General features: G+C 47.9%; 1 protein-coding gene across 3 annotated transcripts in view; it reads left to right on the top strand.

Annotated features, from left to right (window-relative positions):
• FANCA (FA complementation group A) overlaps positions 1-19,124 on the top strand; it is a 179,777-nt gene that overhangs the window by 86,982 nt on the left and 73,671 nt on the right. For all 3 annotated transcript variants that reach the window (XM_063945942.1, XM_063945940.1, XM_063945941.1), the window contains 7 exons: positions 353-465; positions 955-1,037; positions 1,120-1,153; positions 8,135-8,201; positions 8,322-8,434; positions 17,535-17,611; positions 18,881-19,022. In XM_063945942.1, coding sequence (XP_063802012.1) covers positions 353-465; positions 955-1,037; positions 1,120-1,153; positions 8,135-8,201; positions 8,322-8,434; positions 17,535-17,611; positions 18,881-19,022 — 629 coding nt within the window. The remainder of the gene's footprint in view (positions 1-352; positions 466-954; positions 1,038-1,119; positions 1,154-8,134; positions 8,202-8,321; positions 8,435-17,534; positions 17,612-18,880; positions 19,023-19,124) is intronic.

Genomic DNA, 19,124 nt, shown 5'->3' on the forward strand with positions numbered 1-19,124 from the left:
TTTATTAAAGAATTGCAGCTCATATTAAGGCTCCTTTAGGTACGGTCGCAAAGCTGCTATTGGACGCAAAGTGGCCGATGTTTTCTTACTGCGCACGTGTCTGAACCGCAGTGCGTGCGCATTGGTTTCTGCATTTTTCCAACAAAACATTTATTTCCAGATATAGCAGCTGCCTACGCGTTCAGCCTGCCCTCGTCACATGACAACTATGTATTATTCTCTACACCATGTTAGATGTTTTCTAGCTGATTGCTTATTGACGATGACAAAAGTGGGCACTTGCCCGTCTGGTACCAGTGATTATAGGTGGCGTATAAAGGGATCGTCTGACACTTGTCCTGGGTTTTTGCAGTTGCAGAGCCCCTCGCCGTGCCGTGGAGTGGTTCTGCAGTGAGACGCGTTCACTGTTCCTGCACATGGAAAAGTCAAGCGCTGATCTGGAATTTCTGGAACGGGTAATATCTAGTACGTGTTTCCCCATGTCATTTGTAATAAGGGTGGGGAATGCTTCCTCCGCATATTTAAGAATCATATTAATATTGCTACCTTGGTGCACTTTTAAATTGAACCTATAGCTGTATAAGAATATACCAGTGTTCTTGTTACTTATTGAAGATGTAAAAGAATAAGAGTCTGTTCAGAAGTATTTACCCCTCTTCCCCTATCATAATGGAAATGCCATCCTTCGTAAGAAACTTTCTCCTAACCCTTTGTATATTGGAGCCACGACACTCGGAGAGCAATGCCAGCAGCGTTACAAGGCGACACAGATTAAAGGCTGCCACGTTAGGACAATCGGCACACAGTACTGTTTACCTTGTTGTTGAATCAGATAATGTGTATTGGCATGTGCTTTTGTAACATTTGTGCATTTTGTTTCCAAAAATCCACAACATCCGCCCGTGCCATCTAGGACCGGACTTTTTACTTTCTCAGTTTTGCTTTAATCCACAGCTTTGCTGACGGCGCTGATTGGAAGGGCTTTCTGTCCGTCTGCCACTTCTGGAAAGACTTCGGAACACTCCAAAATGATTGATGTAAAGCAATGTATTGTTATCACATTTTCTTGTTTGTAGTAAAAGAATACTTTTGGCAATAAATAATTTTTTCTTGCTGCAGATTTCGCGCTCCATCCTGGACAAAATGCTTTCATGTAAGTGTGTAGCAGATTTCCGGCTTCTTCTTATTACATACTGATGATGTTTCCTGATATTAGAAAGCAATGGGGGGGGAAAGTCCTTTTCAGAGTCGGCAAGATAAACATTCAGCAGCTATGAGAATAGCGTGGCAGGAGCACAGAATAGCAAATCTCCATTATACTGGGGGAACACATTACCCAAAGACAGGAGCTATTGTGGTTTTCTCTTGTATCAGTATACAGGGCATATAGAGAAATTTTTGACTTGATAAATGGTGACAGCTATAAATTGATATGGACAGAGTATCGACCTGTGAGATGTCAGTGTATTTTTATATCTAAATAACAGGGTGAAGTTTCCCTAAGACACTAAGTGGGTCATTCCGAGTTGTTCGCTCGCTAGCAGTTTTTAGCAGCCGTGCAAACGCTAGGCCGCCGCCCACAGGGAGTGTATTTTAGCTTAGCAGAAGTGCGAACGAAAGAATCGCAGAGCGGCTACATCATTTTTTTGTGCAGTTTCAGAGTAGCTCAAAACCTACTCAGCGCTTGCGATGACTTCAGACTGTTCAGTTCCTGTTTTGACGTCACAAACACGCACTGCGTTCTCCCAGCCACGCCTGCGTTTTTCCTGGCACGCCTGCGTTTTTCCGAACACTCCCTGAAAACGGTCAGTTACCACCCAGAAACGCCACTTCATGTCAATCACTCTGCGGCTGAAAAGCATCGCTAGACCCTGTGTGAAACTACATCGTTCGTTGTAATAGTACGTCGCGCGTGCGCATTGCACCGCATACGCATGCGCAGAAGTGCCTTTTTTTGCCTCATCGCTGCACAGCGAACGAATGCAGCTAGCGATCATCTCGGAATGACCACCTAAGAACATTGACCATGTCGGCATTCTCATGTTGACATAGTATACTGAACCTGTATGCATAATAAAGAAAGTAGTCTCCCCAGCTAAAATGCCGCCCAGTTAAGGTAATTTCTCTATCGTCCTAGTGGATGCTGGGGTTCCTGAAAGGACCATGGGGAATAGCGGCTCCGCAGGAGACAGGGCACAAAAAGTAAAGCTTTTCCAGATCAGGTGGTGTGCACTGGCTCCTCCCCCTATGACCCTCCTCCAGACTCCAGTTAGATTTTTGTGCCCGGCCGAGAAGGGTGCAATCTAGGTGGCTCTCCTAAAGAGCTGCTTAGAAAAAGTTTAGCTTAGGTTTTTTATTTTACAGTGAGTCCTGCTGGCAACAGGATCACTGCAACGAGGGACTGAGGGGAGAAGAAGTGAACTCACCTGCGTGCAGGATGGATTGGCTTCTTGGCTACTGGACATCAGCTCCAGAGGGACGATCACAGGTACAGCCTGGATGGTCACCGGAGCCGCGCCGCCGGCCCCCTTGCAGATGCTGAAGTCAGAAGAGGTCCAGAATCGGCGGCTGAAGACTCCTGCAGTCTTCAAAAGGTAGCGCACAGCACTGCAGCTGTGCGCCATTTTCCTCTCAGCACACTTCACACGCAGTCACTGAGGGTGCAGGGCACTGGGGGGGGGCGCCCTGGGAGGCAAATGTAACCTATATAAAGGCTAAAAATACCTCACATATAGCCCCCAGAGGCTATATGGAGATATTTAACCCCTGCCTGGATTCACTAAATAGCGGGAGACGAGCCCGCCGGAAAAGGGGCGGGGCCTATCTCCTCAGCACACGGCGCCATTTCCTCTCACAGCTCCGCTGGTCAGGACGGCTCCCAGGTCTCTCCCCTGCACTGCACTACAGAAACAGGGTAAAACAGAGAGGGGGGGCAAATTTATGGCGATATTTTGATATATATAAAGCAGCTATAAGGGAGCACTTATTATAAGGCTATCCCTGTTATATATAGCGCTTTTGGTGTGTGCTGGCAAACTCTCCCTCTGTCTCCCCAAAGGGCTAGTGGGTCCTGTCTTCGTTAGGAGCATTCCCTGTGTGTCTGCTGTGTGTCGGTACGTGTGTGTCGACATGTATGAGGACGATATTGGTGTGGAGGCGGAGCAATTGCCAAATATGAGGATGTCACCCCCTAGGGAGTCGACACCAGAATGGATGCCTTTATTTATGGAACTACGGGATAGTGTCAACACGCTAAAGCAGTCGTTTGACGACATGAGACGGCCGGACAATCAATTAGTGCCTGTCCAGGCGACTCAAACACCGTCAGGGGCTGTGAAACGCCCTTTGCCTCAGTCGGTCGACACAGACCCAGACACAGGCACTGACTCCAGTGGTGACGGTGACGAATCAACCGTATTTTCCATTAGGGCCACACGTTATATGATTTTGGCAATGAAGGAGGCGTTACATTTAGCTGATACTACAGGTACCACTAAACAGGGTATTATGTGGGGTGTGAAAAAACTACCTATAGTTTTTCCTGAATCAGAAGAATTAAATGACGTGTGTAATGAAGCGTGGGTTGCCCCTGATAAAAAGCTGATAATTTCAAAGAAATTATTGGCATTATACCCTTTCCCGCCAGAGGTTAGGGAGCGCTGGGAAACACCTCCTAGGGTGGACAAGGCGCTAACACGCTTATCTAAACAAGTGGCGTTACCCTCTCCTGAGACGGCCGCACTTAAAGATCCATCAGATAGGAGGATGGAAAATATCCAAAAAAGTATATACACACATGCAGGTGTTATACTACGACCAGCTATAGCGACTGCCTGGATGTGCAGTGCTGGGGTAGTTTGGTCAGAGTCCCTGATTGAAAATATTGATACCCTGGACAGGGACAATATTTTACTGTCGTTAGAACAAATAAAGGATGCATTTCTTTATATGCGTGATGCACAGAGGGATATCTGCACACTGGCATCACGGGTAAGTGCTATGTCCATTTCGGCCAGAAGAGCTTTATGGACGCGACAGTGGACAGGCGATGCGGATTCAAAACGGCATATGGAAGTTTTGCCGTATAAAGGGGAGGAGTTATTTGGAGTCGGTCTATCAGATTTGGTGGCCACGGCTACAGCCGGGAAATCCACCTTTCTACCTCAAGTCACTCCCCAACAGAAAAAGGCACCGACTTTTCAACCGCAGCCCTTTCGTTCCTTTAAAAATAAGAGAGCAAAGGGCTATTCATATCTGCCACGAGGCAGAGGTCGAGGGAAGAGACAGCAACAGGCAGCTCCTTCCCAGGAACAGAAGCCTTCCCCGGCTTCTACAAAAGCCTCAGCATGACGCTGGGGCTTCTCAAGCGGACTCGGGGACGGTGGGTGGTCGTCTCAAAAATTACAGCGCGCAGTGGGCTCACTCGCAGGTAGATCCCTGGATCCTGCAGATAATATCTCAGGGGTACAGGTTGGAATTAGAGACAGATCCACCTCGCCGTTTCCTGAAGTCTGCTTTACCAACGTCCCCCTCCGAAAGGGAGACGGTTTTGGAAGCCATTCACAAGCTGTACTCTCAGCAGGTGATAGTCAAGGTACCTCTTCTACAACAAGGGAAGGGGTATTATTCCACTCTTTTTGTGGTACCGAAGCCGGATGGCTCGGTAAGGCCTATTCTAAATCTGAAGTCCTTGAACCTGTACATAAAGAAGTTCAAGTTCAAGATGGAGTCACTCAGAGCAGTGATAGCGAACCTGGAAGAGGGGGACTTTATGGTATCCTTGGACATCAAGGATGCGTATCCCCACGTTCCAATTTACCCCTCACACCAGGGGTACCTCAGGTTCGTTGTACAAAACTGTCACTATCAGTTTCAGACGCTGCCGTTCGGATTGTCCACGGCACCTCGGGTCTTTACAAAGGTAATGGCCGAGATGATGATTCTTCTTCGAAGAAAAGGCATATTAATTATCCCATACTTGGACGATCTCCTAATAAGGGCAAGGTCCAGAGAACAGCTAGAGATGGGATTAGCACTGTCGCAAGAAGTGCTAAAACAGCACGGGTGGATTCTGAATATTCCAAAATCCCAGTTAATGCCGACAACTCGTCTGCTGTTCCTAGGGATGATTCTGGACACGGTTCAGAAAAAGGTTTTTCTCCCGGAGGAAAAAGCCAAGGAGTTATCCGAGCTTGTCAGGAACCTCCTAAAACCAGGAAAGGTGTCTGTACATCAATGCACAAGAGTCCTGGGAAAAATGGTGGCTTCTTACGAAGCAATTCCATTCGGCAGATTCCACGCAAGAATTTTCCAAAGGGATCTGTTGGACAAATGGTCAGGGTCGCATCTTCAGATGCACCTGCGGATAACCCTGTCTCCAAGGACAAGGGTGTCTCTTCTGTGGTGGTTGCAGAGTGCTCATCTATTGGAGGGCCGCAGATTCGGCATACAGGATTGGATCCTGGTGACCACGGACGCCAGCCTGAGAGGCTAGGGAGCAGTCACACAAGGAAGAAACTTCCAGGGAGTATGGACGAGCCTGGAAACGTCTCTTCACATAAACATTCTGGAACTAAGAGCAATATACAATGCTCTAAGCCAGGCAGAACCTCTGCTTCAGGGAAAACCGGTGTTGATCCAGTCGGACAACATCACGGCAGTCGCCCATGTGAACAGACAGGGCGGCACAAGAAGCAGGAGTGCAATGGCAGAAGCTGCAAGGATTCTTCGCTGGGCAGAGAATCATGTGATAGCACTGTCAGCAGTGTTCATCCCGGGAGTGGACAACTGGGAAGCAGACTTCCTCAGCAGACACGATCTTCACCCGGGAGAGTGGGGACTTCATCCAGAAGTCTTCCACTTGCTGGTAACCCGTTGGGAAAGACCAATGGTGGACATGATGGCGTCTCGCCTCAACAAAAAACTGGACAGGTATTGCGCCAGGTCAAGAGATCCGCAGGCAATAGCTGTGGACGCGCTGGTAACGCCTTGGGTGTACCAGTCGGTGTATGTGTTTCCTCCTCTGCCTCTCATACCAAAAGTATTGAGAATTATACGGCAAAGAGGCGTAAGGACGATACTAGTGGTTCCGGATTGGCCAAGAAGGACTTGGTACCCGGAACTTCAAGAGATGATCACGGAAGATCCGTGGCCTCTACCTCTAAGGAGGGACTTGCTTCAGCAGGGTCCCTGTCTGTTTCAAGACTTACCGCGGCTGCGTTTGACGGCATGGCGGTTGAACGCCGGATCCTAAAGGAAAAAGGCATGCCGGAAGAAGTCATTCCTACTTTGATTAAAGCAAGGAAGGAAGTAACCGTGCAACATTATCACCGAATTTGGCGAAAATATGTTGCGTGGTGCGAAGATCGGAGTGCTCCGACGGAGGAATTTCAACTGGGTCGATTCCTACATTTCCTGCAATCAGGATTGTCTATGGGTCTCAAATTGGGATCTATTAAGGTTCAAATTTCGGCCCTGTCGATTTTCTTTCAAAAAGAATTGGCTTCAGTCCCTGAAGTCCAGACCTTTGTTAAGGGAGTGCTACATATACAGCCTCCTGTGGTGCCTCCAGTGGCACCGTGGGATCTCAATGTGGTTTTGGACTTTCTAAAATCTCATTGGTTTGAACCACTAAAGAAGGTGGATTTGAAATATCTCACATGGAAAGTGACCATGCTTCTAGCCCTGGCTTCGGCCAGGAGAGTGTCAGAACTGGCAGCTTTATCTTACAAAAGCCCATATCTGATTTTCCATTCGGACAGGGCAGAACTGCGGACTCGTCCGCATTTTCTCCCTAAGGTGGTGTCAGCATTTCATCTGAACCAGCCTATTGTAGTGCCTGCGGCTACAAGTGACTTGGAGGACTCCAAGTTACTGGACGTTGTCAGAGCATTAAAAATATATATTGCAAGGACAGCTGGAGTCAGAAAATCTGACTCGTTGTTTATATTGTATGCACCCAACAAGATGGGTGCTCCTGCGTCTAAGCAGACGATTGCTCGTTGGATCTGTAGCACAATCCAACTTGCACATTCTGTGGCAGGCCTGCCACAGCCTAAATCTGTAAAGGCCCCCTCCACAAGGAAGGTGGGCTCATCTTGGGCGGCTGCCCGAGGGGTCTCGGCATTACAACTTTGCCGAGCAGCTACGTGGTCAGGGGAGAACACGTTTGTAAAATTTTACAAATTTGATACTCTGGCTAAGGAGGACCTGGAGTTCTCTCATTCGGTGCTGCAGAGTCATCCGCACTCTCCCGCCCGTTTGGGAGCTTTGGTATAATCCCCATGGTCCTTTCAGGAACCCCAGCATCCACTAGGACGATAGAGAAAATAAGATTTTACTTACCGATAAATCTATTTCTCGGAGTCCGTAGTGGATGCTGGGCGCCCATCCCAAGTGCGGATTATCTGCAATAATTGTACATAGTTATTGTTAACTAATTCGGGTTATTGTTGAAGGAAGCCATCTTTCAGAGGCTCCGCTGTTATCATACTGTTAACTGGGTTTAGATCACAAGTTGTACGGTGTGATTGGTGTGGCTGGTATGAGTCTTACCCGGGATTCAAAATCCTCCCTTATTGTGTACGCTCGTCCGGGCACAGTACCTAACTGGAGTCTGGAGGAGGGTCATAGGGGGAGGAGCCAGTGCACACCACCTGATCTGGAAAAGCTTTACTTTTTGTGCCCTGTCTCCTGCGGAGCCGCTATTCCCCATGGTCCTTTCAGGAACCCCAGCATCCACTACGGACTCCGAGAAATAGATTTATCGGTAAGTAAAATCTTATTTTACAGAAGGGCAAAGCTGCGCCACCCTCAGTGCTTCCTTTTACCACCTGTGCTAATATAATGTCTGGGGAAGCGCATGAAGATAGCTGCCTCTGCTGTGGTGCAAAGTTTAGTAACTTCTGAGAGATCTGCTGGTTGGGTTTACAGTGATTTCACTGCATACAAAAAGAAGATTTTGGCAGGGGTGGGGACCGCGGTGTTCTACAATTAGCATTTGCTTGGTTACATCAAGCATCTGTTGAAGATCCAGCCCAGCGTACCATCAGTTTTAGGGTTTTTAAAATTATTTTTTTTTACGGCCGTAGCTACTGTCTGATTAGTTTCCAATCATTGATCTGTTCCGTTTCAGGGCTACTCGATTCTTTCTCCGAAGCGACAAACGATCAGTCATACAAGCCAGGAGCTGAGCGACATTGGTATGAAAAATGATTTCTTAGTCACATCTGCTTTGAAAGACCTACAGATGTGGCAATGCTATATACAAATAGTATATATGTATGCTGTATATACTGCGTTTGTATTTCTCTATCTTGCAGGTTAATTGCCTATAAAGCTGCCCAGTACAGAGCTCGTCTGATTCCAGAATCCCTGGAGGGTTTCTTTGTCCACACGCTGACTCAGACTCTCACCTACAAGCCAAAGCTGAAAGGTATTTCGCATGGCAGACTGGGCTCTCAGAGCAGACTTTGCTTCTGATTAGCTGTAGCAATAGGGTTGTTCTGTAGTACGTAGGTGCAGAAGATACAGGGCCTGAGACAGTGCTGTACCCTGCGAATGTGTATGCAGCGGCTGTGTGAATGTATGCAAATGCCGCAGCTGCCTGGGTTTGTATAGAGACGCCCGACGGTGGCTATACAAGTCTTCTCTGTAACCACTGTCGCAAACCATCGCCGCAGATGCGCCGTGTGATTTAAATGCGTGCGCAGACCGCTGAGAATTGCTCAACTGTGAGAAAATAACGTTTGTGTCCATCGCTGAATCAGGCCCCAGTTCCTATCAGGCATGTATACGCTTGTGAGTTATTCTGCACTCCTGCCCCCTTACACTCCGTTCCACATCTCCGGTCGGAAGGTTTGATATGTGTATAATATAGGCAGAGACGCATATAAACGTATGTTGGCTTTCTGTGCATGGGCAGCGTTAATTCATTCAAGATGCAAACCTCTGTATGTTCCCTTCTGCATCAGCTGCTACAAGTCTACTGTATATGTCCAAAATTTTGGGGGTAAAGGGTTAGTGTGGGGGCAAGGAGACAGCGGTGGCTGAGCAACATTTCTCTAGCATCCATAAGGGATATTGGGGAATTAGTACGATGGGGTATAGACAGGGTACAAAGGAGCCGGTGCACTTTAAATTTCTTCAACTGGGTGTGCTGGCTCCACCCCTCTATGCCCCCTCCCACAGGCAGTTTAAAAAAAAATGCCTTCAGGAGAGGATGCACACTCTGGAGCTCCAGAGAGTTTTCTTCAGTTTCTTTTACAGTAAGGGCAGGCTTGCTATTATATTACTTGTCTGTGTGTGTAAGTGTTGTTTACTGTAAACATGGTAAAACACCAATTATGCAGTGTATGTCACACCAAATTCTCTCCCTCTACATCTGGTTCCATATCATGTGAACAATGCAGCCAGTCCTCACAACTCAGTGAGGGGGCTGGGGGGGGGGGGGAGGGTCAAGAGCCTTCCTGGCTAGGTGCCATAAAATCCATGATGTCAGATATGTCATCTCAAATACTCAGAAAACTCAACTACTGCAGTAGGCTGTTGCAGACCTGGCTGCAAGGGCAGATGTTCGACAGTCCCTCCTCCCTAGATCAGGGCCACTAAAATGTGGGTTACCTGCTTTACTCTCAGACTCTGATGAGGAGATACAGGAGGAGGGGGGGACTTGGATCTTGTTACTGGGGATTCCCCTTCTGCACAGGGTATTGAGCCCCTCATTCTTGCTATACGGGACGTGTTAAAACTCCCTCTAGAGGACACTGCAGTACAGCAGTCGTTTTTCTTAACACAGAACAAACTCAGGGGTATATTTACTAAGGTGCCGATTTTGTCCGAGATGGTGTTTTTTCTTCAAAGTGTCATCTCGGGAATTTACTAAACTCAAATCACGGCAGTGATGAGGGCATTCGTATTTTTTTGGAAGTCCAATAAAAAAAATACGAATGAATACACCATCGGTCAAATACGCCTGTAATTTGGTAGAACTCGGTCATTTACTAAAAAGTGTAATTCACAAACACTGCCGACAATAGCCAAACACTGCCGTGAAAAAATACAAATCGTGAAAAAGTGCTAAAATAAAACAGACCTGCTTTTTTTTTACCGTGTTCTGATAGGCAAGCACGGATCCATGAGATCTGTGCATGTTTATCAGTGGGAAGGGGTGGGAAAGTGTTAAATTTGCCAAAAAAAAATGCGTAGGGTCCCCCCTCCTAAGCAAAACCAGCCCCGGGCTCATTGTGCCGGTCCTGGTTGAAAAAATATGGGGGAAAAAGTGACCGGGGTTCCCCCATATTTAATCAACCAGCACCGGGCTCTGCGCCTGGTCCTGGTTCCAAAAATACGGGGGACAAAAAGCGTATGGGTCCCCCGTATTTCTGAAACCAGCACCGGGCTCCACTAGCCAGATACATAATGCCACAGCCGGGGGACACTTTTATATTGGTCCCTGCGGCCCTGGCATTACATACCCAACTAGTCACCCCTGGCCGGGGTACCCTGGAGGAGTGGGGACCCCTTCAATCAAGGGGTCCCCCCCCCTCCAGCCACCCAAGGGCCAGGGGTGAAGCCCGAGGCTGTCCCCCCCTATCCAAGGGCGGCGGATGGGAGGCTGATAGCCTTTTTGACAAAATTTGAATATTGTTTTTAGTAGCAGTACTACAAGTCCCAGCAAGCCTCCCCCGCAAGCTGGTACTTGGAGAACCACAAGTACCAGCATGCGGGGGGAAACCGGGCCCGCTGGTACCTGTAGTAGTACTACTACAAAAAAATACCCCAATAAAAACAGGACACACATACCTTGAAAGTAAAAGTTTATTACATACATCCACACCTCCAAACATACATACTTACCTATGTTCACACGAGGGTCGGTCCTCTTCTCCATGTAGAATCCATGGGGTACCTGTTGGAAAAATTATACTCACATAATCCAGTGTAGATCGGTCCTCTTCTGTGCTATTTGTAATCCACGTACTTTGCAAAATAAAAAAACGGACACCCGACCACGCACTGAAAGGGGCCCCATGTTTTCACATGGGACCCCTTTCCCCGACTGCCAGGAACCCCCCCTGACTTCTGTCTAAGAGGGTTCCTTCAGCCAATCAGGGAGCGCCACGTCGTGGCACCCTCCTGATTGGCTGTGTGCTCCTGTAGTGTATGTCAGGTAGCACACGGCAGTGATACAATGTAGCGCCTATGCGCTCCATTGTAACCAATGGTGGGAACTTTGTGGTCAGCGGTTGACCGAAAGTAACCTCACCGCTGACCACAAAGTTCCCACCATTGGTTACAATGGAGCGCATAGGCGCTACATTGTATCACTGCCGTGTGCTGCCTGACATACACTACAGGAGCACACAGCCAATCAGGAGGGTGCCACGACGTGGCGCTCCCTGATTGGCTGAAGGAACCCTCTTAGACAGAAGTCAGGGGGGGTTCCTGGCAGTCGGGGAAAGGGGTCCCATGTGAAAACATGGGGCCCCTTTCAGTGCGTGGTCGGGTGTCCGTTTTTTTATTTTGCAAAGTACGTGGATTACAAATAGCACAGAAGAGGACCGATCTACACTGGATTATGTGAGTATAATTTTTCCAACAGGTACCCCATGGATTCTACATGGAGAAGAGGACCGACCCTCGTGTGAACATAGGTAAGTATGTATGTTTGGAGGTGTGGATGTATGTAATAAACTTTTACTTTCAAGGTGTGTGTGTCCTGTTTTATTTTTTTAGTAGTAGTACTACTACAGGTACCAGCGGGCCCGGTTTTCCCCCTCATGCTGGTACTTGTGGTTCTCCAAGTACCAGCTTGCGGGGGAGGCTTGCTGGGACTTGTAGTACTGCTACTAAAAACAATATTCAAATTTTGTCAAAAAGGCTATCAGCCCCCCATCCGCCGCCCTTGGATGGGGGGGACAGCCTCGGGCTTCACCCCTGGCCCTTGGGTGGCTGGAGGGGGGGACCCCTTGATTGAAGGGGTCCCCACTCCTCCAGGGTACCCCGGCCAGGGGTGACTAGTTGGGTATGTAATGCCAGGGCCGCAGGGACCAATATAAAAGTGTCCCCCGGCTGTGGCATTATGTATCTGGCTAGTGGAGCCCGGTGCTGGTTTCAGAAATACGGGGGACCCATACGCTTTTTGTCCCCCGTATGTTTGGAACCATGACCAGGCGCAGAGCCCGGTGCTGGTTGATTAAATATGGGGGAACCCCGGTCAATTTTTTCCCCATATTTTTTCAACCAGGACCGGCTCAATGAGCCCGGGGCTGGTTTTGCTTAGGAGGGGGCTCCCACGCATTTAAAAAAAAAAAAATTTAACAATGTTTTATTTTTTACGAAAGGTGCACAATGAAGCCCAGCACGGATCACACAGATCCGGCTGAGATTCATTGTGTTAAAGTCGGCAGTGTTTTACAATTCACTCCCGTAAAACACTGCCAAAAAATACGAATTACATCGACATCGGTAAATACGAAAATGCAGAATACGACAGCTTAGTAAATTAGTCGTAATAAATTCAAAAAGTTGCAATTTTACACTTTCGATGTCATTCGTGATTGAACTTTAACCTCATTCGGAAAAATACGAATTTTAGTAAATATACCCCTCAGTGTCACTTTCCCTGATTTTGAAGAGCTGGATGACCTGTTTAAGTTATCCTGGAAAATTCCAGCTAAGAAATACCAAGTGACAAAACGGTTTTTGCACACTTTCCCATTTGCTCCTGAAGGCAGGAAACTCTGGGAAGAACCCCCGGCTGTAGACGTATCAGTCTCTCGCCTATCTAAAAAGGCAGTACTGCCAGCTCCGGGTTTCTTTACCATAAAGGACCCTGGGGATAGAAAAATAGAGACTACGCTGAAGTCTATCTACACAGCGGCTGGTATATCACAAAGACCGATCATGGCGGCTTGCTGGATGACTCATGCCATTCATACGTGGGCTACTCAAATTCAAGAGGGCCTCTTGAGGGATATGCCTCTGGTCACTACAGTGACTCTCCTAAAACACATTCAAGACACTGCACGCGTCCTGTGCGACTCTCTTAAAGAGATAGGCAATATTAATGCTAGGACCACTGCTATGGCAGTGTCGGCGCGCAGAGCTTTGTGGTTGCGTCAGTGGATAGTGGACGCAGAGTCCAAGCGCAGTGTAGAGTCTTTTCCTTTTTCGGGGGATTGGCTCTTCGGGGTTGAATTGGATACTGTGGGGAAATCCACGTTTCTCTCCTCTGGGGCCCCGCCGGCTAGACGTTCCTACCCGGGCCCGTCTGCCCAGTCCTTTCGGTCTAACAGATTTAGATCTAGCGCCAGAGGTGCCTCCAATGCGGCTAGAGGCACCAGAGGTAAGACAAAAAAACCAGCAACCGTTCTCAGGAACAGAGCACCAGTTCAGCTTCCACTAAGGCCTCAGCATGACGGTGCCCACCCACCCCGAGGGGATCTCGAGATTGGAGCTCGGCTGCGTCACTTCAGCCGCATCTGGGAAAGCTCCTGCCAGGATACCTGGGTAAAGTATCTAATTTCTGTGGGCTACAAGCTGAAGTTTGATGACGCTCCTCCCCAATGATTTTTCAAATCAAACTTACCAGCTTTGGAGGATACACGAGTTACGCTGCAACAGGCCATCCTAAAGTTGGCTCAGTCCCAAGTCATTGTTTCAGTGCCACTACAACAACAGGGAAAGGGTTACTACTCTACTACGCTCCGGGTCCAGGGGGTCAATATTGTCCCTTACCTGGGCGATCTCTTGATAAAAGCGAGATCCAGGGAGCTTTTATTGCTCCATATAGACCGCACTTTTCAGCTTCTATCACACCATGGGTGGATCCTCAATTTACAGAAGTCCCACCTGGAGCCAACTCAGCGGCTCCTGTTCCTGGGAATGTTACTGGATACTGTGGCTCAGAAGGTGTTCCTCCCAGAGGACAAAGCGAGAACACTCCAGGAGATAGTCCGAATGGTTCTAGGGCCTACTCGAATATCCATCCATCTTTGCATAAGATTGTTGGGGAAAATGGTAGCCTTATACGAGCCGATTCAGTACAGAAGGTTCCATGACAGAACATTTCAATGGGATCTCCTGAGCAAGTGGTACGGCTCACATCTTCAGATGCACCGGATAATTCGGCTGTCACCTCAGGCCAGGACTTCCCTCCTCTGGTGGCTACAGTCCTCAAACCTACTGGAAGGTCGAAGTTTCGGGATTCAGGGTTGGATCCTCCTCACGACAGATGCAAATCTGAGAGGATAGGGAGCTGTCACCCAAGGGGCTCAGTTCCAGGGCAGGTAGTCAGCCCAAGAAGCCCTACTTCCAATCAACATTCTGGAACTTCGGGCGATCTACAATGCTCTGCTTCAAGCCTCTCCGCTACTCAAGGATTGCGCGATCCAGGTTCAGTCGGACAATGCCACGGCGGTGGCTTACATAAATCGACAAGGAGGGACAAAAAGCAGTCGCCTGCATGCGAGAGGTGTCAAAGATACTCCTCTGGGCAGAAACAAATGCAAGAGCAATTTCCGCAATCTTCATTCCGGGAGTGGACAACTGGGAAGCGGACTTCCTGAGTTGTCACGATCTCCACCCAGAAGAGTGGGGGCTCCACCATCAGGTGTTTCAGCAGATCATTGACTTTTGGGGCTGCCCACAAATAGACATGATGGCTTCTCGACTCAACAAGAAGCTTCACTGGTATTGCTCATGAACCAGGAACCCTCAGGCAAGGGGAAGTAGATGCACTGACGTCGCCCTAGCCTTACCGGCTGGTCTACCTGCTTCCTCCAATTCCTTTGATCCCAAGGGTGCTAAAGCAAATCAGGAATCAGAGTCCAGGTAATTCTGATTGGCCTCAGAGGGCGTGGTACGCGGATACTCTGGACTTGTCCGTCGAAGATCCTTGGCCTCTGCCAATGAGTAGAGATCTTCTTCAACAAGGGCCGTTCGTCTTCACGGACTTACGGCGACTTCGTTTGACGGCATGGAAGTTGAGCGGAACATCCTAGCTCACGAAGGCCTTTTCAAAAAGGTTATTGCTACCATGGTTCAGGCCAGGAAGCCTGTGACGTCAAAACGCTATCATCATATCTGGAGAAGATATGTCTCTTGGTGCGAGAAACGCACGTATCCGCCTGCAGAGTTCCATTTGGGACATTTTTTATGTTTCCTGCAGGCTGGTGTGGATAAGGGCTTACATCTGGGTTCCATTAAGGTCCAGATTTCAGCGCTCTCAATTTTCTTCCAGAAGAAGTTGACAGTGTTGCTAGAAGTTCAGACCTTCTTGTAAGGGGTACTCCACATACAACCTCCTTTTGTGCTGCCCACGGCACCCTGGGACTTGAATGTAGTGTTGGAATTTCTACAGTCCTCCTGGTTTGAACCTCTGATGACGGTAGAAGACAAGTACCTCACGTGTAAGACGGTGATGGTACTAGCCCTGGCTTCTGCTAGGCGTGTCTCAGAATTGGCGGCCTTATCGTGTAAAAGTCCCTACTTGGTCTTTTACGAGGACAGAGTGGAGCTCAGAACTAGGCAGCAGTTCCTGACGAAGGTCGTCTCTGCGTTCCACTTGAATCAACCTATTGCGGTTACGTCAGGTTCTGCAATTTCTGCTCCTCCGGAGGCACGGGATGCTGTGCGTTCCTTGAAGATCTATATCAAGAGAACAGCTCGGATCAGAAAGACGGATTCCTTGTTCGTGCTCTATGATGCGCAGAAAAAGGGTTGCCCTGCTTCTAAGCAGTCCATTGCTCGTTGGCTTAGGCTTACTATCCAACAGGCCAATGTGTCAGCAGCTTTACCTGTTCCACAGTCTCCTAAGGCCCACTCTACGTGATCAGTGGGGTCTTCCTGGGTGGCTGTCCGTGGAGTCTCGGCCTTGCAACTATGCTGAGCTGCTACTGGTCGGGGAAGAACACTTTTGTGAAGTTCTACCAGTTTGATACCCTGGCCAAAGAGGATACCCAGTTTGGGCAGACGGTGCTGCAGATGTCTCCTCACATTCCCGCCCGTTCTGGAAGCTTTGGGACGTCCCCATCGTACTAATTCCCCCAATATCCCTTATGGATGCTAGAGAAAATAGGATTTTAATTACCTACCGGTAAATCCTTTTCTCGTAGTCCATAAGGGATATTGGGCGCCCGCCTCAGTGCGTTTACTTTTCTGCAGGTTGTTTCTTCTATATGAGTTTACCTGTTCAGCTGTTGCTGTTTGGTTGCCAGCCGTTGCTGGTTGTTTTATGTTATTGGTGTGCTGGTGTGTGAATCTCCGCACTCCTTGTTATGTTCCTTCTCTCAAGTATGTCCATTCTCCTTCGGGCACGTTTTATCCTATAACTGCCTGTGGGAGGGGGCATAGAGGGGAGGAGCCAGCACACCCAGGGAAGAAATTTAAAGTGCACCGGCTCCTTTGGACCCCATCTATACTCCATCGTACTAATTCCCCAATATCCCTTATGGACTACGAGAAAAGGATTTACCGGTATGTAATTAAAATACAATATGAAAGAATGCAACATTCAAGAACAGGGCGTAATTTGCCTTTTTAAGCCCTTCACCATTCATTTGCCATAAACCTTCCTGATGTTGCTGGCAAGGTTGATTAAAACAAAGGGACTTGAAGAAAGAAAATAGAAACTAGTGTGAATAGAATGGATGGTGTTTTCCTCTAGGGACCTACAGTACATCAAGGCATGTATAACGTAATGAACCAAAACAGGGCTGTTCCTTGCACTTATGAGATCCGACTACCTGTTTCGATTGATGAATTGCCGATACATGGTAGATTTACTAATAATGGTGGCACATTAAGACCCTCGCCCGGTCCATGATTTTATCATAAAGCCTTAGCTAGCCAATGAGTTATCATCTCGTAGTATACATTTCGGATTAAGGGGCAGATTTAGCAACGAGTGATATTCTTGTTATCACTTGTTACATATGATCAGTGGTGCTCCAGCCAATCAGGTCTTGTCATTTTTCAAACACATGACAGGAGCTGATTGGCTGGAATACCATCGATTATTCGTAACGAGTGACAACAAGGATATCACTCGTTGAGTTGTATTATATGGACACTTCATAGTTTTGTTTTTCTGCTATACAGTTTACGGGGTTGGATTCGGTTTTACAGTCTGCATAATGTTTAGTGAAAGGTTTTGCTTGCAGAGCATTGGCAACTGAAGTGTGTAGCTGAGTACACTGGTTAGGGGAATACAGATGTCCGTTATCTGCCTCCCACAATAACAAATCCTTGTGCACAAACACATTGAATTTGTACTGTAAATTTATGGACAGAAGACCATGTGGATTTACATCTGCCAGAGGTTACTATGAAAGACCCCTGCAGCCTCTACTTAGGTGGAGTTTGGTGTATTGGAAAAAATAAATGAAGGTTTATCTGTAATATATGCACTTGAGTGTGAATATTTTTTTATTTTATGCTAATTGTCATTTAATTAGCCTGATCTTTCAGCAGATGGTTGTGTCTTGTTGTGTCCTTGTCTAATCAGGTGTTTGTGTTGTGCTTTGTTGTAGCATCTGATGCCATTCGGTTCCAGGGCACTTGGAGTTTTGTGAAGACTTGCCCACTGCTCACAGACCTGTACCGCAGAGTGAGTGTGGGGGCAGAATTTCATGTCACCGAGGTCCTGTGCAGATAGTGCTTCTATCCCATAGAGTGGTTTATTCTTCTTTCATCCTATAGGGGGTACTGGAAGAGGGGGATGTACAGCCTCCAGTAAGACTTTGGCACTTAAAATAAATACAAAACCTTTGCTCTTCCATCCTATATCCCCATCATGTAGGGTACTCTGGGTCTGATTCCGCTTTGTGCGCAAATGCCTGCGAAGCTACAATTTTTTCATCCTGCGGACTTATCATTGCTCATGAAGCAGCCGCCCAGAAAAGAATAGAGACGCCCACCGTAGCCGTCTAAAAAAATAAAGAAAAGCGTCCTCGGCATTTGCGTACTCATACACAGCATTGAAGCAGAAGCGTGGAAGATCAACTCCCCCAGTCTCTGGTCAAGCAGACTGGCAGCGGCAGTAGCGACGCCTCCACCATTTTTCTTCTACGTACGTGTTCGCAGCTTTGGCAGGGAAGCGGCCTGAAAAACACCACTTCCTGTCCGTCCGTCTCCCCCCCCCTTCCCAAACGGTCACTTTCTATCAATCACTGTACTAAGAAATCCTCACTGCCAGCAGCATCGCAAAAGTACCTTGGAGCACGTGCAGTCTGCCGATAATTTGTTTCCGACAGTTCGGAATCAGGCCCTCAGTGTGAACACAGGACAGTACTTTCTTGTTGGCAGTATCTTCAGTAATTCAGTTTTATTTTATTTTTTCATTCGTTCTTTGTAAGTGTCACCAGAGCCATATTACAGCTGGGGCAGGCTGTGGCACCACTGGGGCAGGCTGAGGCACCACTGTTGGTTGCACGTTCTCAGTTCTTAGAGGCCCCAGCTGTAGGGATGTACTATACTAGAGCTGGGACGGGCACTTTAATCCCATAATTGGGGAAGCTGGTGAAAGAAGAAAATGCTACTTGCTGCAGCCCCCGCCTTGAACGCTATTGAGGACACCATCTTATTGTAAAGCCTCCCCTGTCCTGCGAGCTTACTTAGCCATCGTATGTGTGATGTCAGGGCACACGTGTGAATGCACTGGGCATCGTATAGGAGTAATGATGTCATCGCCCCTGGTCAGTCTGTGTGTGTTTTATACATGCAAAATCTCCCTGTCCGCAGCTCCCCGATAGGGTATATCTCATCATGTTAGAAAGCTGGAGACTGAAAGCAAAAAAATATAAATGAAATAAGTGCTCGCCTCATTTTATCCACAAGATGACCACAATCCCAATTCTCTTTTTTTGTTTCCAAACAGCTGTTTGTTTTGCTGAGCCCTGAAAAGTTGACTTCGCACATAGAGAAAGTGTTGGACACACAGGAGGTGAACTGGCACCATGTTCTCACCTGCGTCTCCTGCCTTGTTATTTGCCAGTCTGAGGCACAGCGGCTGGTGAAAGGTGAGGAGGCTACCGTAGAGCGTGATGTTTATACGCTGCCCTGATGTCCCTCGCCAGCAAAGCTCACCTAGAAGCTAGAAAAGTTAAAACCTTGACCAATAT

Source organism: Pseudophryne corroboree, chromosome 11, assembly GCF_028390025.1.
Source record: "Pseudophryne corroboree isolate aPseCor3 chromosome 11, aPseCor3.hap2, whole genome shotgun sequence".
Taxonomy (NCBI): Eukaryota; Metazoa; Chordata; class Amphibia; order Anura; family Myobatrachidae; genus Pseudophryne; species Pseudophryne corroboree.